The following is a 26,624-nucleotide window of genomic DNA, read 5'->3' as shown; positions in this document are numbered from 1 at the left end:
AACCTACTGAAAGACTAAAATGGTTTAGTTACAAGGATCACAACAGAAGAATGTGCGCACGCATGCACACACACACACACACACACACACTGGTACTTTGGTACTGATCCTTAATTGGTTCTGGGAGGAGCGATGAGTACCAAAAACAATGAGTGCAAAACAAATTTGCACATAAGGAATAATAGAGTGAATCACAAGACAGCTGATACTGACAAGTTCTAGTTTGTGCATTGACTACCAAACAAACAATGAGAATCAGGACAAAATTTTCATGTCAAAATGTGTTGAGTACCAAATTTGATGAGTTTCAAAGCAGTTGAGTACCAAGATACCACTCCGTGTGTGTCTGTGTTTGTCATCTTTTCTTGAGGTAATAGCCACTATATTTCCATAGAAAGTAAACAGATGGCTTTGTGTCTGCTTTCTGTTTAATACTGTAACTGCAGGAGAGGGATAAACTGCATCAGGAAGATAATGAGAGAATGTAGAAGTAGCCTGGACTTCTTAAACAAACCCAATCTAGACTGTATTGTTATCACTGTATCTACTTTGGCCTACTTTGTCCTTGAAGAAATATTCTAAAGATCAACACTGAATCTCTCTTTCAACTTTCTATGTATATAGAATGCAAGATAATTATTTGCTTTTTTCCCATTCTGTGATGCTGTACTTTAGTCATAATAGAATTCACTTATTTATTTAATTTAATTTTAATCCCATTTATATCCCGCCCTTCTCCGAAGACTCAGGGCACCTTACAATTTAAGCACAAACCAATGTGCTTAGCAATAGCCTTCATTCTATGTATATGCCTGCTTATTAGGGCTTCCCCCCCAAGCGGCATTATTACAAAGTCAGCTTATTGCCCCCAACAATCTGGGTCCTCATTATGTCTCCAGAATGTCTGAGAATATGCAATGCACTCTACAGAAATATAGTAGTATTACCTGAAGAACTGAGGTATGCAATGCATTCTACAGAAATAGTGGTATTACCTCAAGAAAGGATGCAATTAAAGAGGGGGGGGAAGGGGAAAAAAGAATAACTGTTGACATATGGACTCATGAAACCTTTATAGGCGGTCCTATCTGCACACTCACATATAAATGAACATTTTCTTTTCATACACTGACTCAGCTTTCTCTCTTTTCCTTCTCTTTTTCCCTCATCCATATCCATGGGATTTTGGCTCCATATTATGTTGATTTTATTATGGCTTTATCTTAATTTAATATATTACCTTTATATAAATAGATAATATAATGTTAGATAGATAGATAGATAGATAGATAGATAGATAGATAGATAGATAGATAGATAGAGATAGATAGATAGATAGATAGATAGATAGATAGATAGATAGATAGATAGATAGAAAGATAGATAGATAGATACTTTATTTAAACTAAGCTATCAGTGATTGCATGACTTTTGTAGATACCATATGCTAAATAAATAAAAACTTCCAAGTCTTGTATTTGGATGGAAAATATCTGGAGAACCATCTCAACAAAGAGATGCAGAGACTCTCTCTCTCTCTCTCTCTCTCTCTCTCTCTCTCTCTCTCTCTCTCTCTCTCTCTCTCTCTCTCTCTCTCTCTCTCTCTCTCTCTCTCTCTCCCAGTAGAGTGGGCAAAAAAGTCACTCAAAAGATGAGTCTTTTGGGGAGGGAAGTACACAGAGACAATTTAAAACATCCAGAATATCTGGCATAATTCCAAATGTCTAGTCACCCTATAATTGAATGCTGGGCTGTATAGGTTTTTGGACTGGTCCAGAAGCACAAGATCTACTCTGACCTTAAGTTTTAAAAGAATTTTTATTTTCTATGAAAACCACAACATCAACCAAACTTTCTGTTACAGTTTGAGTGAAATTTAACCAAGACCAGATTCTGTTGTTTTAAGAATTGGACTGAATTACCTTCAGGCTACTGGATTACAGCAAATATTTAGTCTTAATATTGAATTTTGCAAGACAGTTTATCTAATTATTAGTATGCCATTAACTATCCAGATATAGGGAAACAACAATGCTATTTTAAAGGAGAGTACTGAATGTACTTTCATGTGTCTTTTTAAGTGAGCATGTTTTTTTACTGAAAGAAAAATGGGACTTGGGAAAAATTCTAATGTGATGGGTGAAGGGAGGTTACTGGTTACTTGGCAAAGATCTGTCATATGTGTTACATCTTAATTTTCAGAAAAATGAAGAAATGGAAGTTGAATTTACATTGGAGAATATGTGAGTAATCCAAATAACATTGAAGTAAATCATTGGAAAGTCCATAACAATACAAATGCAATACTGTATAAATAGCAGAGCAACTCATTTTTTTCACTTGCTATCCATAAAAAAAAATCAAAATCATGTCATTCACATAATAACTGTTCTTTGGCCCAGTAAGCGAAGAAATGAAAGCATTTGACATGGAGCAAAGTTATTGTTTCTTGCATAACATCTGCATGAGTCTCAATTCAAATCCAATTTTTAGAAGTTATCTTTCTCTATTACGGTTCCTGCAAATTGGGAAGGAAATCAAAAAACAACCTTATTAAAGTTTGCTGGGTTGCTTGCTTTCAACTATCATCCAATTGCTTACAATCTACTCCAATATAAAGGCTGAAGCCATACAAACCTTAAAGAGCAGCAATCAAGAAACAGCATGATCTGATTGGATCACAAGATGATCATGTCCTAAAATATTTAATGTTCCGTCTCACTAATTCCTCTGGAAGAGTCAAATACTCAATAATATTCCCAAAGATGCTTTTTCAAGAAGCAACTGGACTTTCTTGTTTTTCTTTAAAGACTTTTTGTTTTTCATCCAAGAAGCTTCTTCAGCTCTGACTGGATGATGGAGAATGGTAGAATTTATATTCCTTGCAGACAGCTTAACAACTCTCTAACAGAATGCAAGTTACCAGCTGTCTGCAAGGAGTATAAATCCTTCCATTCCCCACTATCCAGAGAGCTAAAGAAGCAAAATCACCTTTGGGACAACCATGACCTGAATTACTGAGAATCTCCATAAACACTCAAGAGTATTCTAAAATTTAGTAGGGGACTACCATTCCTTGTATCTTGGATCAATAAAGGGGCCATCACCAAGAAGCCGTGAGCATAAGATCCCTGAAGATAGCATTCCCTTGACAGAAAAATACTTAGCAAGCCTTCTTGCCCTACATTCATTGAATAGGTAGATTCCACACAGAGCAGATGGTGTCAGAGTTATCTGACCTAACCTATGCAAGATTTTGAAGGAGGCAACTAGCACCTCGAATAGCACTTGGAAGCTAACTAGCAGAGGTTCCTGCTAAAAAATATGCACACGGACAAACCTTAGCACACTCATAAATACCCAGGCTGTCACACCCTAGACCAGCTGCAGCCTCAGAATAGCTTTCAATGGCAATCTCAGATATAGAGGATTACAGTAATTCAGATGGAAAATGAAAAAAGCAAGAACTGTCAGCATTTTTTCCCTCTAGCATCTGGTGCATCAGATATAATTATGTTAAACTTCTTGACCACACCTCCACCTGTTGTTCTTGTCAAAGGGGATTCTCAAACCATGAACCATGCCCATCCAGAGGAGTGCAACCTATTTAGAATTAAAGATGGAGTCAAGAGTCAGTTGACATCAAAACCCACACTCATTATTTTGCTGAGAGTAAATTTTGATGGTTTCCATCTATCCAAACTCTAACACCAAGGCAGGATTTCAATACCAGATCTTTACAGGACAGGCTTTGAATGATACTTGTTTTTCCCCTTGAGTTGAATCTGCTAGAATATTTTAATCAGTAGGAGTCAGAATTTCCTCCATCATAGAGGAACTAATTTAACTGGTTCTGGCTTACAGCTGCTTGGCATACTGGAATGGTATTACTGTGAATTGTGAAGGCATTGACATTAAGAAATACCATTTTCCTTGAACTATATAGGCTAATCTAGCTGTAACTACTAAGCTATAGCTCATGTTGAATCATTGTTTTCTTTCTGTTTTTAGAGAGGGTCCACCTGAAACAATAGCTACAAATGGAGCAGTGGTGGTAATTTTTATTTATGTATTTTTTCTTTAATCCTTTGTTTTCAAATTAGAAAAATGTAAACCTGCTTCACCTAGAGCAGGATTGTGCAATCTTTTGTTGACCAAGACTCCCTGTTGTTATTGAAAAGCATGCCTTGTCTGCTTTCCTAGAAGGATGTAGAATCTAGAAAGGAAGTGAATGAAGTTCAGGATAAAAATGAAACTTGATGAAATTTAATTACAAGAAATCAAATCACAGTAATTGATGTGATTATTTCCCTTTTCTGCTGCACTAAAAGTGTAATTTGTGGAGTTTCTGAGGGCATTCAGTGACAATGGTTAAAATCAGAATGCCTACATGAGAATTCGAATTGATTCAATCCTTTGTCAAAAATGCCCACATTGCTTTATATATTAATAAACAAATGGTTGAAATTGCCTGTTCACATGGGATACAGACTAAAACAGAAGAGGCTACTCAGTCTGTTAAATATTGGGACTATGGAGATATCTGAATCAGTGCTTAGATTTAATGAAAGATGGAGCAAAGCACTTCCTCAAAGCAGCAACTGTATTGCTTCATCTTCTGGACCCCCTGCCTTCTCTTTTACAGCCATGGGAGTTTGGCTAGCTTTCACTTCTACATAGGTAATTGTCATTTCATTAAGACTAGGACTGTAGTTGTATTTGCTGAATAAATATTAAGTGGAACTAGAACCATAGCTTTCTGATAGCCACATGCGGTTTAACCCAGCCTCTGCTGGCATAAGTCACTCCAGAGTTTTGCCCACCGATTGTTAATGGTTGTCCAAGTGTGAACATCCTGTGTGTGTTTTTTTGGACTAGCCTTTCAAAATCTGCCCTTTGAAAAATATTCAACTGGCATTCCTATGGCAAACCAATTTATTCTTAGCGACGCTAATTTCAGAACTTGTCCTTCAGTGTTTATATGTGTTACCTGTGTTATTTAGTATAATCTACTAACAAATTAAAAGGGACGAAAGAAAAGCTAGAACTATTTATATAAAAAAGGGACGCGGTGGCTCAGTGGGTTAGGATGCTGAGCTTGTCGATCAGAAGGTCGGCAGTTTGGCGGGTCGAATCCCGAGTGCCACGTAACAGAGTGAGCGCCTGTTACCCGTCCCAGCTTCTGCCAACCTACTAGTTCGAAAGCACATAAAAATGCAAGTAGAAAAATAGGGACCACTACGGTGGGAAGGTAACAGCGCTCCGTGTGCCTTTGGCGTCTAGTCATGCCGGCCACATGACCACAGAGATGTCCTCGGACAAGCGCTGGCTCTTCGGCTTTGAAACGGAGATGAGCACTGGGGGAACCTTTACCTTTACTAACAAATTACTGATTCCATCTAATCAGACTGCTCATCTATGTAAATATGGGAATAGGAAACTGCAGTTCTGCCTATGAGAGCAGATAATGTTAAAAGGGAGGTTTTGAGGATGATGTTGATCACTTAATAGCATGCCTTTAAAAAGCAGACCATCTACCAGCAATCTCTATTTTTAAAATATTTCCTCTTCAGTTTATCTGTGTCATAATTGCTTGCTAATTAATTTATAAACTTAATGATATGACTGTCCAAATTTGCATAGTATCATTCAGTTGATCAAAGCATTATATCAGAACAAAATTTACAGTATTTGCTCTAGGAAATGAGGTTTGCTGCTTGGACAACTTTCTCAGAGGACATTCCTTTCGTTGCAGTGTCGTGAATTCTGCCGCTTGGAGTTTCAGATAGACAGGAAGAAGCGGAAGAAAAAGAAAAAGCATTCTAAACGTGAGGCTATATTGAATTACAATCTTCATAAACAAATGATTAAACGTTCACTTATCACGTTCCAAAGGCTATATGTATAATTGCTGGAATTTCTATTCAGGCATTTGTTGACCCAGATTATACCACTGCTGGATTCAAAGCTTCGTATTCTGAATATGTGAAATGCCCAGATTGAAAAAGTGGGCCAGGTCAGATCAAGTTCAGCGTCATATCAGGCCAAGGAAATTATTTTTCTTTTAAATTCATTTTTAGAAATGTTGATAATTTTACTTTTATTGTAGTGTCTCAAAATTGGGTATGTTTGGTTTAATGAAAAGAAGGACTAGGGGTGGCATGATAGCAGTGTTCTAATATTTAAGAGGCTGCCACAAAGAAGACAAGATCAACTTATTCTCCAAAGCACCTAAAGGGAGGACAAGAAGTGATGGATGGAAACTAATCAAGGAGCAAACCAAGCTAGAACTAAGGAGAAATTTCCTGAAAGTTAGAATTAATCAGTGGAATGACTTGCCTCCAGAAGTTGTGGGTGCTCCAACACTAGAGGTTTTTAAGAAGAGGTTGGAGAACCGTTTGTCTAAAATGGTATAGGGTTTCCTTCTTGAGCAGAGGGTTGGACTAGGAGACCTCAAGATCCCTTCCAACTCTGTTATTCTGTTAAAGTGGAACTGAGTCAAAATAATAAAATACCCAGGAATAAAAATTTGCATGACTAGAATGTACATTGTTCAAGATCAGATAAAGCCAATCATATTTCGGAAAGAAACATGCCCATGAGGGAATTTCAAGGCATTCTAGGTTTATTTAGTTGAGAAATAAGGTTCTTTTCTACGGACCTCTCTCTGGGGGTAAGCCACACTGATCCAAATAAGGTGCACATAAATATTTATATCACTGTATTCTCTATTAAAAAGGGACGTGGTGGCTCAGTGGGTGAGTACGCTGAGCTTGTCAATCAGAAGGTCGGCAGTTTGGCAGGTCGAATCCCGAGTGCCGTGTAACAGAGTGAGCGCCTGTTATTCGTCCCAGCTTCTGCCAACCTAGCAGTTCAAAAGCACGTAAAAATGCAAGTAGAAAAATAGGGACCACTACGGTGGGAAGGTAACAGCGTTCCATGCGCCTTTGGCATCTATTCATGCTGGCCACATGACCACAGAGACGTCCTTGGACAAGCGCTGGCTCTTTGGCTTTGAAACAGAGATGTGCACCGGCCCCGAGTCGGAAATGACTAGCACGCATGTGCGGGGGAACCTTTACCTTTATTTTCCATTATTTACTGTATACATATCCAGACCATGTTTTCCAGCAATGTTCAAAGCAGTTAATTTTTTTTTTGAAAAAGTAAAACTCTATGAATTGTAATGCATGTCTATAGACGGCATTGATATTCATTTGTATACTAATATTATTTTTTTACTTTGCACTCTCTTTTTAGAACAAGATGTTAAATGTACATTAAAAGGGTCCTTTGAAGAAACTCAAAACATTTCACTAACTTCTGCCAACAAGCTACAGTACACTGAACCTTCCTTTTTCCACTATGCCAAGTATAATCCAGCAAAACTGGACATTCTTCTTCCAGGAAAGAGATCATTTCTCTCTTTTGTAAGTCATAGCTGAGCATGGCAGTAATCTGAATAATTTTGTGTAGTCATTTTGGTGGGAAAGGTATTTTTAAAAAAAGTGTTGTTGTTTTTTAAAAAGTGTCTTTATTTCCAGTTCTCTTGCATGTTATGTGGAATTGGTGCTGCCAAAACCAGAAAGTTGACCTTGCCTATACATTCATTTCCCCTAAATCAGGAAATAATCAAAGAGGTGAGTACATGTCTAATTTTCAGATTTTTGTTTTAGGGTCCTTCAATTAAATTTCCCAGGGGGCAAATAAAATAATATGCAACTGAATCACTTGCTGGTATATTAAAGTTAGCAAACCTCAAGTTACTTTGAATTAACTTCCTGTAATTTCCATGCTTTTCATAGTTTGGTATCATTATACCCAGCTTATGTTTACCCCTGCAGTTATTTTCCTTTGAATCAAAATAGCATGACACAGCTCTTACTGAATAATATCACAATAAATATAAATCGGGTTTCATCAGGGATTCAAAATACTCTTCTATGGGAAAAAATTAAGTCAAACATTCCCACCCTAACAGCCCGCTACCCAATAAAAACCACTAAAAATGTAGAAATAAGGTACTAGCCTGGTTGATGTAGTGCAATTAGGAGTAACGTTGTATTAATACAGGAATCAACTTTGGAAGGACATATTTGGAATTTTGAGAGCAGTTTATGGTATTTTCACATAATGCTAGAGTGGATGTGGCCAATCACAAAGCCTGCATATGTTAACAAAACATACAGATGTGGGTGGCAGACACTGTTTCATTTTTAAAGTATTCCTCTAGAGACTAGTTATGGTATCTATTTCCTTATCTGTGTCAAAGGGCTGACACAAATTTAAATGCTTCTCTCGATTAAGAGAGGCATCCAACCTAGCTTTTGATTGTGAGGATGGTATCTGATCTATAGCCCAGCTAAAAACATCTTGCTGAAGCATTGTTACAATATCAAAAGCAAGCGGATATACTTGCCCGATGCCATAATATAAGTAACATATTTGGGACAAAGCTTGCCTAGGCCAGAAATGATTCAACAATCTATGACCCAACCAATATTTCTTTGCTGTCATGGAGTTTGACAGAGAAATTTGAAGGAGCCTGGGTTGTTTATTTTATTTTATTTTATTTTATTGGATTTATATACCGCCCCTCTCCGAAAGGACTCGGGGCGGTGTACAGGGCAATTAAAACACTATAAACAACACATAATGTATAAAAATTAAAATGAGATTAAATCAAATAGCCCTAAACAATAAACACATACTAAAATTTAAAATTTTTAAAATTTAAAATCTAAAATACCAGTCCCTCAGTCCAGGCCGGCAAGTTCAAATAGCCAAGTCTTCAGGTCGCGGCGAAACGAGCGAAGGTCGGGAGCCATCCGGAGCTCAACAGGGAGCTGATTCCAGAGGGCAGGCGCGCCCACAGAGAATGCTCTCCCCCTGGGGGCCGCCGGTCGACATTCCCTGACCGACGGCACCCTGAGGAGGCCCTCTCTGTGGGAGCGCACAGGGCGATGGGAAGTTAACGCCGGCAAAAGGTGCTCTCGTAAATAACCCGGACCCATGCCATTTAGGGCTTTATAGGTCATCACCAGCACCTTGAATCAGCCAGTAGAATTCCCTACAGATTGCTCCAGAGTGACTTTTGTTCTGAAATTGCTAAGAGAAAGAGTAACCAAGTGACCCATACCTCTCACTGAGGGCAATCACTGTTACAAGATAATTACTAGCAAAAATTAGAGCTATGTTTGACAATTTAGCTAGGAGAAGAGCCACAAATCAAGAGATTCACTAGATGAAATGGATTTTCAGTAATATGCCAGACCTGTTGGATGAAATGATCTGGCTCTGATAGAAGAGGACTTTCTTTTGAGGACTTCCTGATGAGCTAACAGATGAATTAATGAGGCAAGGCTTAGCAGAAAAATTGTTCCAACATTGTGTTAATTGATGAGTGATTGAATTTGAAGAAAATATTGTTGTCATATGTGAGACTTTGGTGCAACAGTTTAAATGAGCCATACAGTTATTAAGAAACCTACGTTTGTGGAAGCAGTAGACAAGGAAGTGCTTCAAAGTGGTGAAGTTGTATAGTACAACACTGCAACTGACAATAAATGATCATACAGAATTATTGCCACTTTGTGTCAGAGCTTTTTTATGTGTCCACATTGTGCTGGACATTAAATGGCTGCAAACTCATGGTCCAGATGGCCCTTAGGAGCTGGGGATGATTTCTACCCCCTCCCCTAATGGAAAGATATTCCCGCAGAGATTCATATAGCTTCCTCTCTTAAAACATTCCAAAAATTATTTAAAATCTGGTTATTCTCAAAGGCCTGTGGATAGGGGCTTGTGGAGACTTTTGTACTTAGTGTTGCTCTTTTGGTTGCCTGTCTTCTCTTTTATATATGTTGTTGCTTTAATTTGGATGCCTCCTAGAGTCTCCATGGAGTCAGGCAGCTTCCAAATTAGAATAAATCAATTTCAGAAGGGTCAACAGTACCATCTGTAAACCTTCTATCTCTCCAGCAGAGTGCTTTGAATTCCCTTTCAATGTTAGGAATGTTAAGTGAATGTCCAGAAGGAGGACTTTGAGAGAGAAATGTAAGTTAACCTCCCTTGATTCTGTTTGGAATCTGAAAGGGCAGAGGGAAACTCTATCAGAGTTACAAGATTTTGTTATTATATCCTACAACAATCAAGTAGACATACAGTAGTGTGCATTTTCCTGGCCTAGCCTACTTCATCATTTCACCAAGCATTTTTTTCCTACTTCTTAAAATGTGCTGATGCACTGCATTCAACATGTTTAATTTAATTTAATAATTTAATAATTTAATTTCTATACCGCCCTTCTCCCGAAGGACTCAGGGCGGTGAACAGGGCAATACATAATAAAAATCGAATACAAAAATTAAAAAACCATTAAACATCATGCCCATAATGTTTGATTGAATGCAGTGCATAGGCACATTTTCCCTCTCTTCCATGGCATTATGCAGTCATCATTTCACAGATAAAAAGCAGCTTTGTAAACCAACATTTTAAGGATTAGAATCAGGGCTTTTTTCTCATAGAACACTCAGAATGGAGTTCCGGCACCTTTTTTGGATGGAACCTTGTAGGGTAGGCAAGGCGGGTTGTATGACATGTGTGAGTTCTGTCACCTTTTTCTTTTACAAAAAAAAAACACTGATTAGAATTAACTATATTTCCTTAACATTTTCACATCTCATGCCTTTAATTCCTTTGGCTTTGTATTTCCTACTCCTTACTTGTTGCTTTCCCTGAAAGGGAATGACATAATTAGTATGTATGTAAAGAAACTCAAAATTAAAAGTAGATAAAACAGGAAACTGGAGGGATGCCAAATAACAAATCAGCAGACACGTTGTCATCCTGGATGCCATGCTGTGAATTCACAGCCTAATATATTGTTTGACTATAGCCTTGAGTTGTATGAAACCAACCAACTATATTTTAAATTGTGAATAAATAACCCATGGCTTATGACTGATCTGCAAGACAAGTTTATCCAGAGTTGGCTATCTCTCATTGAAGAAACAGCTGTTATCATTTTTTAGTCACCCGTAGCCTATAAGGAAGGCAATCTCCACCTATCTCTCCCTGCAGCATGTTCAAAGTAGTATTTTCTGATTTGTGCCAACATAAATAGTGCTGTCTGGTTCACCTGCTATGTTTCATTTCAAACTTGAAATATTTTGGCTATTGTGCACTACAACAAGGATACCCCTCCCATCTAGATACCAGTTACTCTCTCTATAAAGGTAAAGGTAAAGGTTCCCCCGCACATGCGTGCTAGTCGTTTCCGACTCTAGGGGCCGGTGCTCATCTCCATTTCAAAGCCAAAGAGCCAGCACTTGTCCAAGGATGTCTCTATGGTCATGTGGCCGGCATGACTAGATGCCAAAGGCACATGGAACACTGTTACCTTCCCACCGTAGTGGTCCCTATTTTTCTACTTGCATTTCTACGTGCTTTCGAACTGCTAGGTTGGCAGAAACTGGGACGAGTAACAGGCACTCACTCTGTTACGCAGCACTCAGGATTCGACCCGCCAAACTGCTGACGTTCTGAACGACAAGCTCAGCATCCTAACCCACTGAGCCACCGCGTCCCCTATAGCCTCTCTCTATAGCCTTTTCTTAAAAAATAATTCACTACTGGGAAAATGAAATAGTGGATCTGACATAATATATTGCTTGATTTTAGTTTTCAGCGCATAATGAATCTTAATATCTTGTTAGTTAGAAGAGCCCAAGGGGTACTATTGTTGGGCTGTGCTTAGGACATCATTTGACATTAATCAGTCCCTGGTTCTAGTCACTAAAATGGAAAAAAGCAGGCTGAATGCAGGATGCTTGTTAACTGATACCAACAGGAGCTATACTTCCCAAAACAAAATGTGCCACAAATATGAGGTATATTTGAGCAGGGGGTTGGACTAGAAGACTTCCAAGCTCCCTTCCAACTAATACTAATACTGATATTGATACTGATGCTAATTGCTAGTGCCAAAGTATGTGCAGTCTTCAGTGCTTTAATTTTTCACATTTAAGAAAAGCTATGATGGGGGTGCAGTTTTGTACTCCAGTTGAAAGTTCAATCCCATGAAAACAACACTGTCAGAGAGGCAGAGCCAGCTTTCAAGCAGAATGGCTGTGTTGAGACGCCGCTCCGAATGAGCGTGCCGATCTCACAGCCTTTTCTCTGTTCCTGGTGGGTTTTTTAAAAGCCCCAGATCTCTCGGAGGGAGATCAGAAGTGGAGGCGCCCAGCTGAGCAGTTCAGGAGAGCGGTCCGAGCTGCAGAAAGCAGGAAACCCTAGGAGAGAGCTGGGTGAAGGAGACGGCCCATTATGGCGGCCATGAAGAAATGACAGCTGTCAGAATTAGCGATGAGTCAGTGGGACAGTGATTCAACTAACCTGGCAGAGGAAACATTCAGAGAACTCTTGTAAGTGTTCTGGATTGTGAAATCATTCCGGAGAATTTCAAAGAAGAGAAGAAAAGAGGAGAAGCCCCAGAGCAAAAGGGGAAATCACCTCTGTTAAGGAATTTGTTGTGCAGAGGTCTCCTTGTGCTACCAAAGAGTTGCACAGACAAGGAAGGGTACTGAGAGCAGTAAGAGTCACACAGTAAACACAAGAGTACACTGAGTTGTAAAAGCAAAAAGTAGTTTACTTTTGAGGTGGTGTAAGAACAAAAATGCACGGTCAAAAATAAACAGTCTAGGTCATACACAATAGTAACAGTCCAAGAAGTAATCCAAAATACAAAGTCTTCTTACCGGTCCAGAGGTCAATACACAGTTCAGGTTTATCACAGTAACAGAGCAAAAACAGTAATAGTAGAGAGCAGTGAATTCAGAGAGAGAAAGAAGCTACGTTACTAGCTCCCTTTTATGGCCATGAGAACACTTACACACCCATCGGCCAATTAACATCTTAAAGACATAACATCATGGGTAAAATATTTTCAACCCAACATTGTAGGCTAACACCATATCCCAACAACCTCCCCTGTCAGATAGCGGTGAACAGGAGACGGGGGAAAAAGAGATCTGACCTTAAAGTAACAGACTCACAGGCTGTAAGGACTGGTAACCAAGGGTGGTTTCTTTTTTGGGCTCTTGCAGTAAAGCCAAGAAGAAGTTTAACAAAAAACAAAATAAACTTGAAGAGTGACAGTGTGGACTGAGCTGAGAGAGCGGACATCTTGAATAAGAACTGACGACCAATTAGCATTAAATGAGGGAAGAGTGATACTCATAACTTAAGAAGTGAATTAATTGCTTCAAAAAGTTTCTAAAACAAAAGGGATAAATTGTAATTGATTTGAGAGTTTAGACCAATAAGAATTAACTGAACATAACCTATTGTATGATTGAATTGGAGGAGGCTAACTAGGAACAAAAAGTTGAATGCTCAAGGAGGGTGAGAAAATTTATTTACTTGTCTCCTTGTTGAATATAATAATATTTATAATTGAATTGACTGTAAAACCTGGTCTTTATTGCTAAATAACTGAATATTGGTTACAATATTGAAGTAATTTAATGGTTATATTATTGGTATATGTTTTTATATAGAAAAATTAGGACTGTATGGAATATAAACACTTGAAATTGATTAATATTGATTATTGTGTTTTAGAAGTGTTAGTGTAATAGGTGTAATAGGTTTCATATTGTGTTAGCAACAAAATATAGCATTGTTAAGATATAAGGCACTAGTGATTATAATCTTGGAAGAATAATAAATTCTCCAGGTGTGGTGGAGGGAAAGACAAAGATCGTGTATAAGTGGGAGGGTTGGTTGATGTCATTTAGAAAGATGACAAGCATCCCAAATCTAACAAGAGTTGGAACTGGAAGAAGGCAGATGACCCAAGCCTCATTGGCGGAATTAAGCCCAGCAGGGCAAAGATCCATAGAAGAGTTGATGCCACGGGAGAGAGCAGGCTCACTTAAAGACCTACAAGCAATACTACAATCCATGCAAGAGGTTATGCTGAGAAATCATGAGGACTTAAAAAAGAAATAGGTGAAATAAGGAATGATACTGGAGAACTTAAAGAGGAGATGGGAGCAATGGACGGAAAATTTGAATGCTTCCAACAACAAATATTGAAAAATGAACAGAAATTATTAGAAATGGAGGAAAGAATGAATAAGGAGGAAAGAAGTGTAGATGAGATGAATGAAAAACTCTTGCAAACAAACAAAGAGTTAGAAAAAACCATCATCCTGCTTGAAAATGAGAAAGCAGACCATTATCTATGTTTCCAAAATGTGAAAGAAGAGAAGGGGGAGGACCTCCCAGAAATGATGACGGACTTGCTAGCAAGGGCCCTAGGGACAGGGAAAGAACAGATGGCAAATGAGATTGATGAAATATACAGAATCCACACAAATTATGTGAGAAGAAATAACTTACCCAAGGAGGTACATATCAGATTTGTGAAGAAATCAATTAGGGATGAGATTTTGCACGGAATAAGGGACGACCCAATAGAATATAGAGGTAAACAACTAACTGTCCTCAAACAAGTCCCTAGGAGGGTAAGAGACCTGAGAAGGCCCTACCAACATATTACATCAAAATTAATAAGACAAAACATCAATTTTAGGTGGCTGATGCCGGAAGGGATTCTGGTGACTTGGCAAGAAAAAAGATATAGGTTAGATTCGATTGATAAAGCAGAAGAGTTTTTCCAGCAGCATCTAGGGAATGAAGATGAACTAGAAGAAAGAGAGTTAAGAGAAGAGAACAATACAGAGAGATATAATAGAAAGACACAAGAATCACAAGGCAAAGAAAGGGAAACGGAGAGAAGAGAAAAAATGAGAATGAACTATGACAACGATGATGAAAGTAGACACAAAGAATTCAAGTAAGATAGACCGACAAGGGCAACAAGATCAAAACAGAGGCAGTAATGTAGAAATATTAACAGTATTATCATTAAATGTAAATGGACTAAACTCCCCGGCTAAGAGAAATATAATTTTGAATAAGCTCAGTAAGAAAAACTTAGCTATAACAATTCTACAAGAAACACATATAAAGACTCAAGATCAGGATCTACTAAACTACTCTAAGTTAGGAATCAAATTTGTATCGCTTTCACAACAGAAGAAAGGAGGAATTGTGATATATGTTAAAGAAAGAATCCCTGCAAGACAAATCTATCGAGATGAGGAAGGTAGAATACTGATTATTGAAATTTCCATGAATAAAAAAAAGGTCACCCTGGTAGGAATTTATGCCCCCAATGAAAAACAAAGAATTCTATAAGAAACTGCATAAGGTTATTGCTGATATGGAATATGAGAACATTTGTATAATTGGTGATTTTAATGCAATTATAGTCAGAGAATTAGATTATAAGAGTGAGGAAGTAATTATTTATTCTATTATTTATTTTTTCTTTAGAAGCACTCACAAGAATAATCTGAAAAGATAACCTGTATTACACTCAAAAGAGAAAATTATGACAAATTAATAGACCAAATTACAGCAGACATAGACAGGTGGAAAAACTTGCAGCTCTCATTTATGGGGAGAATAGTGACAATCAAGATGAATATACTTCCCAAATCACTCTTTTTTATTCCAATGTGTACAAATTAAATTAGGTAAGGATTTTTTTTGAAAATTTAAATAGAATTACATCCAAATTTATCTGGCAAGGTAGAAAACCGAGAATTAAATTAAAATTATTACAGGATGCAAAGGAAAGAGGAGGGCTCAGCCTCCCGAATTGGGAAAAATATTATCAAGCAGCAATAGCGGTATGGATAAAGGATTGGATACACTTAAGGAACAGAAGACTACTAGCATTAGAAGGTCATGACATGCAAATTGGGTGGCATGCTATAATGTGGGACGGAAAATATAAGGTTCATCAGTACTTCCAAAATCATCATATTAGACGGGCACTATTAGACGTGTGGATAAAAATTTAAAAAAATAATTATATAGAAATCCCCAATTGGCTATCCATATTAGAGATATTCATGCACCCCAAATTCATAAATTTAGGAAGAGTGATCACATATAAGGATCTCTTAGACGAAAATGGAGACCTGAAAACAAGAAAAAGACTATTAGAAGACGGTATAGAGTTGGAATGGTGGGCATACTTACAAATACAGTCACGATATAGAAAAGGCAAAAAAGAACCAGGGATAAAATTAGAGCATACACAATTAGATAAAATCCTTCTAGGAACAGAAGACCAAATGATAAAAAAGATATATCAATATCTATTAGAACAGGATTTGTTAGAAGAACAGGTAAAAGAAACAATGTTAACCTGGAGTAAAATTTTTGGTTACAGTATTGACCTAGATAATTGGCAATCACTATGGGATAGAAACAGGAGGTTAACGCTAGCCACCTCCTACAAAGAGAATCTGTACAAGATGTTTTATAGATTGGCACCTTCCCCCTACAAGGTTAGCAAAAATAGATAAAAAAAATCTCACTGACGTGCTGGAAATGCAGAAGACTTCCAGGGACTTACTATCACATGTGGTGGGAATGTTCAAAAGCGCCAAATTTTTGGCAGCGGATAAAAAATTGGTTGGAAGAAATATTACTACAAAAAATTGATTTAAAACCGGAAACTTTCTTATTAGGGATTATTAATGATAAACTCAGCAAAGCATCTTTCTATTTATTATTGCATATTTTAACCGCAGCAAGATTGGCAGATGCCCAAAAATGGAAAAGAAAGGATATCCCCACTGATGAAGAAATAATAGATAAAATTTTATGCTGCGCCAAAATGGACAGCTTAACCCTAGAGATTAAAAATAAAACTGAAACAGAGTATTATGAAATTTGGCAAAATTTGTACGATTGGTTAGAGATAAGGAGGATCGCTGAGATGACTATTGTTTGATTAGTTGATAAAGTAAGGACTTCTTATTAGCACCTATATCAGGACACAACTGAAAGATATGTAAATATAATGCTGAAAACTGAAAGACAGTTTACCAAAAAATTTACAGATGTTATATCTACAGTTTGTTATATACTCTGTCCTGTCATAGAATGTATTTTAAGTTTTTGTTTTTTCTTTCTGTAACATAAGATAATACTAATAGTAGTGTTGTAGCCAGGGAAGTTGAATCATGTCCACTTTTGTTTTTAAATGTACATTTAATCGCATGTGGTTCTTAAAACTGAATACAGCTTACCGGTAATTCTTTGTAATAGCTTTTCAGTAAAAGTAGACAATGCCCCTTAGAGTCTCTTCAGTGTGGGCAACATTTAGGTACCTTTCCCAGGGGTTGAAATGTCACACCCATCCTCTGAGTATATTCTTTTCCCTATTGGGGAAAAAGTATATGATAATATCACAAAACAGCTGTGGCATGTCAATTCTAAGGGCAAGGTAGCACTGTTTATATATCATGCACTACAGCAGGCATGTCAAAGTTGCAACATCACGTGATGTCACACAATGTATTGTGACTTTTCCCCCATTGCCGGCAATGGGGTGGGTGCAGTTTCGGCATGACGCATCCAGCCCACGGGCCGGCAGTTTGACATGCCTGCACTACAGGGATAAGGTTAACTTAATATTAAGCCACAAATGTATTTGGTTAGGTTTTGGCTTTGCCAGCCATTAAGACCTCAGGTAACCTATGAATCAGGCTACTATGACTTATTCAAGAAACCATGGATGGGGAAAAAAAGTGGCTTTGCCAGAATTATATGTGAACAGTGAATTCTGAGGAGTTCTGAAGTTTCTTTAGAATAATGTCCATCTAAAACAGGAAGAAAAAGCTGCCCTCATTTATCCTCACTGACAATCCTCCAGGGCATTTCACATAAATCTGTGAGATTCTTAAGATCCCAGGTGCAACTAATATCTCCATGCTGTTGTGATTTCAATTATTAGGAAGTGCTGACAGGTGCCCAAACATCTGCAGTTTCGATACCCTGTCTTTAATTTTAACATTGGTACCAACACATTCAACCCTCCTCTACAACACATATTCTTTTTTTCTCATCTTTGTAAGAGATGTAGGGATGATTTCAATAAAGATAGTATTGATAGTAATTAGTACTGTGCATTCTTAATTTTCAGGATAAAGAATTTAATTTACACTTCACAACCCAGAACTGGTAAGATGCTTTTCTTGCTTTCTATAAACTTATCTACTGATGGATACTTTTAAAATAAACTCTCCCGGGAATCAACTGGGTGACTACCGTATATAAACATATCCATGTTGTTTTCTTGTCATCAATACAGAATTAATTTGCCTTCTGTCTTACTGTATTTACCGTATTTGACTTTCCAGTACTGCTGATCTCTTCTGGGTGGTTTCCTATCCAAGTAATTATCAGGTCTGGCCTTGCTTACCTTTTTCAAGATCTGCCTGAGTTGGCTAGGTGCTCTCATCTGTTGGACAGATTGAAAACATATTTCCAAGGATATGTTTACTGTTGACAGTGTGACCCTAAATTAACACCTTTTCACAGCAGTTCAATAAAAGGTTCCCAAGGTTGAGAATTATAAGTTCCCAAGGTTGAGAATTATAAGTCTCTGTCAAGGCTGTGCTCTGCTTCCTGTGTGTAGATGGAAGGAAGGCTTCTTGCTAATGAACCTAACTTTCTTTCATTCAATTTAGGATTGAATGGCTTTGGAGTTCTCATTCTCTGAGGATATGAATATGATCTAGCTAGATAAATATCTTAGTTTTAATTGTTGTAACCAAAATCCAGTATCGTGCCATTACATCAGGCGAGGGAGTGTACATTTCTGAGGAGGAATGCTATTGCATTAAGAGTAGATCTGCCTACTTCCATATGAAATCCCAGCATGATTCATTGTCACAACGCTGCCACAGAGGAGTTTGCACAAGAAGAGATCTGGGCTGGGCTATAGCCTTTTGCAGTGCAGTGTTTCATATTTGCCTGTGAAACTTGGATCTATTTATGGAGTAAGCATCGTTTTAACATAGGTTATGACCCAGGATAAATACTTGTGGGGTCCTTGATGCCCTGTGAGCTTGCTTGTTTCCTTGCAGATGTTTCATTACCCAGATACACTGATGATGATGTTACCTAGTTTGGTTAATGAAATCTTTGTAAGAAAACAAGCAAGCTCACAGAGCACCCAGGATCCCTCATTTCAACCTTGAGCTACAAATATTTTCTTTTATTGATAAATATTTGTGTTACAGCACATCAGACCTAGATGTACGCTTAGGGTTTGATCTTTGTCCAGAAGAAGAGGCTTTCCTGAAAAAACGAAAGAAAGTAACTGCTGCTGCTTTCAAAAAGATTCTCCAGCTTGAAGATGACCTGGAGGAAGATGAGGTTAAGAATTCAGTTTTATACTTATGGAAATTCTTCTATGAGCTTGTAACATTCAAGCTTTGTGGTTTCTCTAAATACACCGAACTTGTCATGTGCAGTTTCATGTCCTTGCTTAAATCATTCTGACTTATTTCTTTCCTCATGTCTGGGCTATTTATAATAGACCCTTCCCTTATTATTGCCAGTGCAGGAAGGTGCTATCAGGCTTAGGCATGTTGACATAGCCTCCAAGTTCAACACTTGGCAGCTCCATATTCAAACTGGAAGGTCAGAAAGTAGGATTTGATGGGATGAAGGGCCAGATAATATTTCTGTGTTAATATTCTTATTCTCATTCCACACAACTTCATAATTAGGGTAACTTTATTAGTCTTGTAACATTAAGAGACACACAGCCCCATTACTTTTATTCAGGTTCCTGGCTGAATTGCATCATTCCATAGTCTGAGACATTCTGAAACAGGAATGTCCATTAGCTCAAGGGCAGCACAAAGTTTTGCCCAGCATGTCAAGAGTTAACATTTAAATGTGAACAGTGGCCTGATCCATCAAGGACAAAGGTAGGAATGCAAGAGTCACAGCCACCGTTTTATTCTGTAATCCCCTACATCCCTTCTCCATTTTTTTAAAAAGTGAAATATTTGAGCCCAAATCATTTGAGGAAACTAAGGTCACAGCAGAAATCCTGACCAGCTGCATGATGCCCATAAGCCATACATTTGGCATTCCTGCTCTATGTCTTGATTTCATAAGCTTATTAGCATAGCAGTAAGATGCTCTATCAGCTTCTCCCATTACAGGTAGTCCTCTACTTTAAAATAGTTCATTTAGTGAAAGTTCAAAATTACAATGGCACTGAAAAAAATGACTTATGACTGTTTTTCACCCTTACGACCATTGCATCATCCCCCAATCAAAGTTCAGATGCTTGGCAACTGACATATTTATGGCAGTTACATTGTTCTGGGGCCTTTTGCAAACTTCTGATGAGCAAAGACAACAGGGAATTCAAATTCACTGAAACACCAGTGTTACTAACTTAACAACGGCAGTGATTCTCTTAACAATTGTGGCAAGAAAGGTTGTAAAATGGGGCAAAACTCACTTAACAAATATTTCATTTAGCAACATAAATTTTGGACTCAGTTGTGGTTGTAACTTGAGGACTACCTGTAATTGATTTGTTTTCATCTCTGAGTCCCTAGACAGCCTTCTTTTGAATAAGGGTTCTCTAAGCATGTCAGGTCCCTGAGCATGTTTCATAAGAATATCTATTTAAAATGCTGTGATTGAAAAGTTTGAGTATCTCACAGTGATTATATGTTAACTATTTTGATGAACATTGTGCCTTCCTTGTGTTCAATTAAACAGGTGCCAGTGGTGGCAATCATGACAACAGGTGGCGGGATCAGAGCACTTACAGCGATGTATGCTCACCTACTGACATTGCAGAAATTAAGTGTTTTGGACTGTGTGTCCTATCTCACTGGATTGTCTGGCACAACATGGTAAGCCTCATGTAATCCGGTGAGTTGTTCCTAAAACAATAAAAGGAAGTTTTATTAATCTCCTTCACTGGAGGTTTTTAAGAAGAGACTGGACAGCCATTTGTTCAGAATGGGTATCAGGTCTCCTACTTGAACAGAGGGTTGGACTAGAAAACCTCCAAGGTCCCTTTGAACTCTGTTATTCTCTATTCTGCAAATAATTATAATGAGATGTTTTTTAGACAGGGTTGGTATACGAGAGTTGCAGTAGCAATTATTCATTGATACAGTGAATATAGCCTATAGCAGGGGTGTCAAACCCAATTTCACTGACAGCCACATCAGGTTTGTGGTTGACCTCGGAAGGCTGGGCGGGCATGGTCGGGGTGGACGTGGCCAGCTCAATGTCGCTTGTGTTGGGGGCACCTCTGTGGTCCAGGCAGGGCTGGGGGGATCCACTGTGTCCAATGGAGAAAGGCGAGACCAGGCCGAGCGCCAAACTCTTGTCTAACAGAGGAGCCTCGCTGTCCCTTTCAGGCCATGTGGAGGGCAAAGTATGTGGGTCAGAGGAAGGCCCACTGCCTCTCCATGCAAGGAAACCCTGCTTTGTAACTAAAGCATCCTCAGCAATAGGATGGGAGACCACCAGGAGAAATCAGGAGGAGGAGACAAGGGGATGGCGAAAGGGCAGCAGGGCTGCTAGTGGCCAAGTGCTAAGGCAGTACTTCCCTCACATCCTCCCTCTCTCATTGTAATCCTTCCTTCCTTCCTTCCTTCCTTCCTTCCTTCCTTCCTTCCTTCCTTCCTTCCTTCCTTCCTTCCTTCCTTCCTTCTTCCCTTTTCTTCTTTTTCATTCCCACTTTATTCTTTCTTTCTTCTTCCTTCCCCTCTTTCCATCTTTTTCCTTCCTTACTCTCTTACTCTCTTTCCTTCTTTTTTTCTTGTCTTTCCTCTTTCCCTTTCTCCTTTCCTGTCCCTTCTTGGATGCTCAGACGCAAAAGGGGAAATGTTTCTCAATGCCTCCTTGCCTTGTGGTCAAATGCCACTTTTGTTAGTAGTTTATGGCCACTTAAAAGACTGAGAACAAACCAGGCTCAGTTTATCCCGTGCTTGCTTTTAGTGGGGGCGTCCACAGACAACAGTACAGCAAAACTGTCAAAATGGTAGCTGTTATGTATTGTTGTAAATTAGTTGGAGACAGTTATAAATGGGTAACTGCTGTGTCCGTTTAAACTCCAGATTGCCTGTCTGCAGAATTGTTACTTTGTGTTTTGGGCGGGAATAACTGCTTGAATTCCATTGGCCACCGCCTCTCAGCGGTCCGTATAAATAAAAGCTAAGCGGCAGTTAGTGCTGCTTCTGTGTTAACCAAATAAATGTGTTGTTACTTTCATATTCGCCTCATCAATGTCTCAAAGATCCCAGTATTTAACAGTAGCTGTGATAGTTAATCAGAGTTCCTCTGTTTTTTATGTGCAACAGCTTTAGCTTTTATGAGCAGAGGTCGGTTAGTTGTTTTTCTATTAATACATAATCCTTAAAAGGCCTCTCCTGTAGGGACCCTGCCTTGGTCTAAAGGAAGATATTTTTCGCCACTCTGCTTTGTCCTGGAAATGGCTGTGAGCAACACACAAGGAGGGGATACTTTCCTAAGAGCTCACAATTCAAGAATACCAATGTTAACTTGGATTTCCAACAAAGTTCTGTCTGTAACAAAACAGAACACAAAATTGCTTTCTCCTTTGAACTGGGGCATCTCCAACCAAGTTGCCTCTCTTTCCTTCCTCTTTCCCTCCCTCCCTCCCTCCCTCCCTGACTCCTTCCTTCACTGCTTTTGTTTTAAACTGCCAGAGGCTCCGGGCAGAGGTGGCAACAGGCAGCCAGCAGTGGGCAAAGGCTTCCCCTCCCCCATCATTGCCTCTGTGTGGCTCAGCTCAGCTCACCTCTCCCAGACTCACACACATCTGTGTGTGTGTGTGTGTGTGTGTGTGTGTGTGTGTGTGAGAGAGAGAGAGAGAGAGAGAGAGAGAGAGAGAGAGAGAGAGAGAGAGAGTGAGTGGTGTATGCGTGTGTGTGACCCATTGCAGCTCCGTACCCTCAACATAAATCTTCTGCGATGGCAGGCTGCAAACTAATGAAAACTGGGGGGGGGGGGTTTGGAGTACTTGTTTCTTTTTCTCAGTGTGCCATAGATCGTATCACGCCCTGCACCCCTCATCTCCCGCCCCCAGCCCTGTGGAAGGCTGCAAGAAGTTCTTTCCCTCCCCAATGTCATAGTGTGTGGCTGCAGGAGGTGAGACGCCCCCCCTTGCGCATGGGCACACACACACACAGATTCACACAAACACATGTGCAGGTTCTGTGAGAGGTGAGCTGAGAGCCACACAGAGGCCCTTCAGAAGCAAAGGCGACAGGTGGAAGGGACAAAATGGGAAACCTCTGCCTGGAGCCCCTGGCAGCTTAAAACAAATTGTGCGCAGCAGTGGCTTCCCTTTTTGTCCACCCTCCCCTCCATTGCCTCCACACCAGAATAGATTCTATGCCTGCCGAAAGGGCAGTTTTGCCTCCGACCCCCCTCCCAATGCCAGAAACCGCATGCCGCGGCTGTTCACTTGCTAGGTGCCCCCGACAGCTCCTGAGAACGCCTATCGCACGTTGGCAGGCAGAAGAGCCATGGCTTAAATCTCCCATTTTGTCTCCTCCATGCTCAGGAAGGGGCGAGTGGAGGGGGAGAGATTAGTAGTGTTGCCCATGGCCATGCCGCTGCCGGCCGTGGCTTTCCCACTCAACGGCGGGGCATTCCCAGTGAAAGGGAACCCTTGCAGGCTGTGAGACCAGGCTGGTGAGCAAGACATGGAGGTGCTAGTGCAGAGGAAGGTGAGTGACAACCCCAGCGGCAAGAAGGGCTGCTGAAAAGAGCAGAGTCCGTGTGTGCGCCTGCCACAAGCTCATCCATCAGCCATGGTCTCCATGCTCAGATCAACTGTAGCGCAACATAGAGAGCGTGGCTGATGCGGGCAAGGCAGATGCGCAGACAGACTTTGCTGTTTTCATTAGCGCTTTGGTGCCTGGGCTAGCAAAGTGGAGCTGGGCGTGATGGGGCGAGGCCAGGAGGGGTGGGAGGGGGTGAGGCAAATGACCTACAACTGCTGCTGCACATCACCAGCCCACAAGTGCTCACCATTTCCTGTGCATGCGTGGAAGAGCGCCCAGCGGGTGGGCTGGGGCTGGGGCAATAGGGGCTGGTCCTTTGCCATTTCTGGAACAGTTCCAGGGCCAAATTTGGGCCCTTGGCAGGCCGGACACAGCCCACGGGCCTTGTGATTGACATCTGTGGTCTATACCATAATTAAAATCAGGAGATGCAAATCTGTATCATTTTCTTTTCTTTTTTTATTGAAAAGTTTTACAATTTTTAAATACAATGAACTCCCTCCTCTCCCTCCCCTCTCCCCAACCCTACCCTACCCTACCCTCCCCCTCCCCGACTTCCCAGAGCTGAATACAGGGTATAGTGATACAAACATAAGCCAGAATATGCTAACAATAAAAATAAAACAATAAATTCTATCACACTTTAATTCTCCATAGTCATAATTATATTACTAACAAATAACAAATAACTAATAATACATCATATAAAACCACTACTTATTCAAATGCTAAATGAAACTTTTTAGTCCCATATTTATTCTGAATATATTCAATCCATCTTCTCCATTCCACAATATATCTCTGTTGCTATTGATCTTTCAAATATTGCGAAATCTTTGCCATTTCCGCCAAGTTGGAAACTTTCAAAGTCTACTCTTCTATAGTCGGCAATTCCTCCTTCTTCCAGTATTGCACAACTAAAAGTCTTGCCGCCATAATTAGATGCAACATCAACTTAGTGTCTATAACAGTAGTATCTGTAATAATACCCAATAAAAACAATTGCGGAGAAAACTTTATCTTTTCTTAAATATCTTTTGCATATTCCACCAAATTTTAATCCAAAAGGCTTTAACCTTTTTACAAGTCCACCATATATGAAAATATGTTGCATCCTCACAACCACACCTCCAACATTTGGGCTGGCAGTTCAGATACATACTTGCTAATTTTTTAGGGTCTAAGTGCCACCTACAAAACATTTTATAAAAATTATCTTAAGTTTTGGGCCTGTGTAAATTTTACATTTCTAACCCAGATCTTTTCCCAAGTGTCCATTGTTATAACTTCTTGAAAATTCTGGGCCCACTTTATCATACAATCTTTAACAAGTTCCGTTTCTGAGTCAATTTCTATCAATGCATTATATATCCTTTTAATATGTGCTTGACCTTGATCTCTAATTTGTTTTACCAAATTTTCATCAGTCATTGAAAAGCTAACTTTCTGGTCCTTTTTCCATCTTGCCTGTAATTGCCCATACTGAAACCAAGTTTGTACAATCTTTTCTTCTTTTAAAATATTATATGGCTTTAATTGCCATACATTCCTTTCTAGACTTAAAATTTCCTTATATGTAGTCTCATCCTGTTTGAATCCCACATTTATATTTTCTATTGCATGTTTAGGTATTGCCCAAATTGGTATCTTATAATTTAACTTATATCTATATTTTTTCCATACTCGCAACAGAGCATACCTTAATATATGTATCTTAAAAACATTATCTGTATCATTTTCAAGGTAGGTCACAAGGAAGTAAGCTCAGTCTACATACCAGGGGAAATGCGAGGCCACATGCAGAAACAAGCAGCCACGGGAAATGATTATTTCTCCTTCATTGGAAGACTTTAAACTGACATAATCAAAGTAGCTTAATTGAGCAAAATGCCTGTGGTCAAAGAGGCTGTAGAACTGTGGTTCTCAAAAAGAGGTTTGCAGATGCTTTCAGGGGGTGTACAAAATCAAATAAATATTTAAACATTTCTCAGTTTTAATTTCTCATACTGTAAATTTCAGGACATATATCACCCATATAAACCAAAGCTCTTTTTAAGAGGGTAAGGAGTTCCTGAGACAAAAACAACTGACCGAAACTGAACAGGAGGGTGGATCAGATGACCTCTAAGATCCCTTCCAGCCCTCTGAATCTGATTCCTAGGTTTAGGTTTTGCTTCTTTTCAGCTCCTAAACCTTCCTATGTTTCTTTCCAGGACAATGTCATGCTTGTATGAGGATCCCAATTGGTCCCAAAATGATTTAGAAAAGCCACTCAGGGATTTGCAAAACCAGGTGACAAAAAATAAGTTTGTGGCCAGTTTTGCCCCTGAAAAATTGAAGTACTATGCAAAGGAACTGTGGCAACGTTATCAAGAAGGGTACAGTGTATCTTTTACAGATCTATGGGGATTGATCATTGAAGCTCTGTTACGCAATGAGGTATTATACTATTTTTTTCATTTTTGGGTTTTTTTTAATAAATGCCTGATTCATGTTAAATTTGATTAGTCAGTGGTTTGACCAACAGATTTATTATATTTATACTGTTGATTATAGCAATAGCACTTAGACTCATATACTGCATCACAGTGCTTTACAGCCCTCTCTGAGGAATTTACAGAGTCAACATATTTGCCCCCAACAAGCTTCTAAAAAAATGAATGTTTTGTTTGAGCAGAAAATATTAATAGTATAAGCACAGCTGTGTACATTTTAAAGAGTAAATATATACTAGTATTTTTTTTCCAGTTCAGAAAACCTGCTATATCCTTAAATCATATTCACTTTGAATTAAATGTGTCTGCATTTCAGTATATTTAATCCAATTTTTGCATGAACAAATGAATAGAAATATTCTAACATACTATGTTATGTTTGGCAGGCTTCTGT

General features: G+C 39.0%; 1 protein-coding gene across 1 annotated transcript in view; it reads left to right on the top strand.

Moving 5' to 3' along the window:
- LOC310642272 (cytosolic phospholipase A2 epsilon-like) overlaps window positions 1–26,624 on the top strand; it is a gene marked incomplete at its 5' end in the record, with an annotated part of 53,601 nt that overhangs the window by 18,797 nt on the left and 8,180 nt on the right. Inside the window, 9 exons of the mRNA XM_083365879.1 lie at window positions 2,203–2,243; window positions 4,012–4,054; window positions 5,756–5,828; window positions 7,267–7,430; window positions 7,545–7,640; window positions 18,077–18,114; window positions 19,179–19,314; window positions 20,686–20,822; window positions 25,949–26,174. Of these exons, the coding sequence (XP_083222005.1) occupies window positions 2,203–2,243; window positions 4,012–4,054; window positions 5,756–5,828; window positions 7,267–7,430; window positions 7,545–7,640; window positions 18,077–18,114; window positions 19,179–19,314; window positions 20,686–20,822; window positions 25,949–26,174 (954 nt within the window). The remainder of the gene's footprint in view (window positions 1–2,202; window positions 2,244–4,011; window positions 4,055–5,755; window positions 5,829–7,266; window positions 7,431–7,544; window positions 7,641–18,076; window positions 18,115–19,178; window positions 19,315–20,685; window positions 20,823–25,948; window positions 26,175–26,624) is intronic.

This window comes from Vipera ursinii, assembly GCF_947247035.1.
Source record: "Vipera ursinii genome assembly, chromosome: 1".
Lineage (NCBI taxonomy): Eukaryota > Metazoa > Chordata > Lepidosauria > Squamata > Viperidae > Vipera > Vipera ursinii.
This window is presented reverse-complemented; position numbering and strand designations above follow the sequence as displayed.